This window comes from Mustela nigripes, chromosome 17 (genome assembly GCF_022355385.1).
Source record: "Mustela nigripes isolate SB6536 chromosome 17, MUSNIG.SB6536, whole genome shotgun sequence".
In the NCBI taxonomy this organism is placed as follows: Eukaryota; Metazoa; Chordata; class Mammalia; order Carnivora; family Mustelidae; genus Mustela; species Mustela nigripes.
The window spans coordinates 149,535-149,990 of record NC_081573.1 but is presented as its reverse complement, the minus strand read 5'-3'; the positions used below and the strand labels follow the sequence as shown (position 1 = coordinate 149,990).

The window sequence follows — 456 nt, the reverse complement described above, 5'->3', positions numbered from 1 at the left end:
CTCAACCTTCCCACCTGATCTCGTTGCCCAATTCTGAGTTCCAGGTGCTGATATTTACCCCCACCACCTTAATATTTTATGAACCAGGACCCAAGACCATAGAGCTGTAGCTTCTGTACAAGGAAAGCAGTCAAATTTAGGGGAAGATACAGGGGTGGGAATGAAGAGGGTCCAGAGAAGACCACTTACTCACCAATTGGAGACTCTGGCCTCTTCGGAGAGATAGTGGTAGTACTAGAAGACACTGGGAATAAAAAAGAGAAAGTTTAAAGGGACAAGACCATCTTCTGTAACCTTGTTCCTGCCCCTTTGCTGAATGCACACACTTTAGAGGCAGAATCCCATGACTATAAGAGCATTAACTACAGAGTTGGGCTGTCTAAAATTTACCTCAACCTTCCCACCTGATCTCGTTGCCCAATTCTGAGTTCCAGGTGCTGATATTTACCCCCCCCA

At 45.8% G+C, this 456-nt stretch overlaps 1 protein-coding gene across 1 annotated transcript in view; it reads right to left on the bottom strand.

Annotated features, from left to right (window-relative positions):
* GP6 (glycoprotein VI platelet) overlaps nucleotides 1–456 on the bottom strand; it is a 35,392-nt gene that overhangs the window by 1,498 nt on the left and 33,438 nt on the right. Inside the window, exon 9 of the mRNA XM_059383330.1 lies at nucleotides 194–244. Within this exon, the coding sequence (XP_059239313.1) occupies nucleotides 194–244 (51 nt within the window). The remainder of the gene's footprint in view (nucleotides 1–193; nucleotides 245–456) is intronic.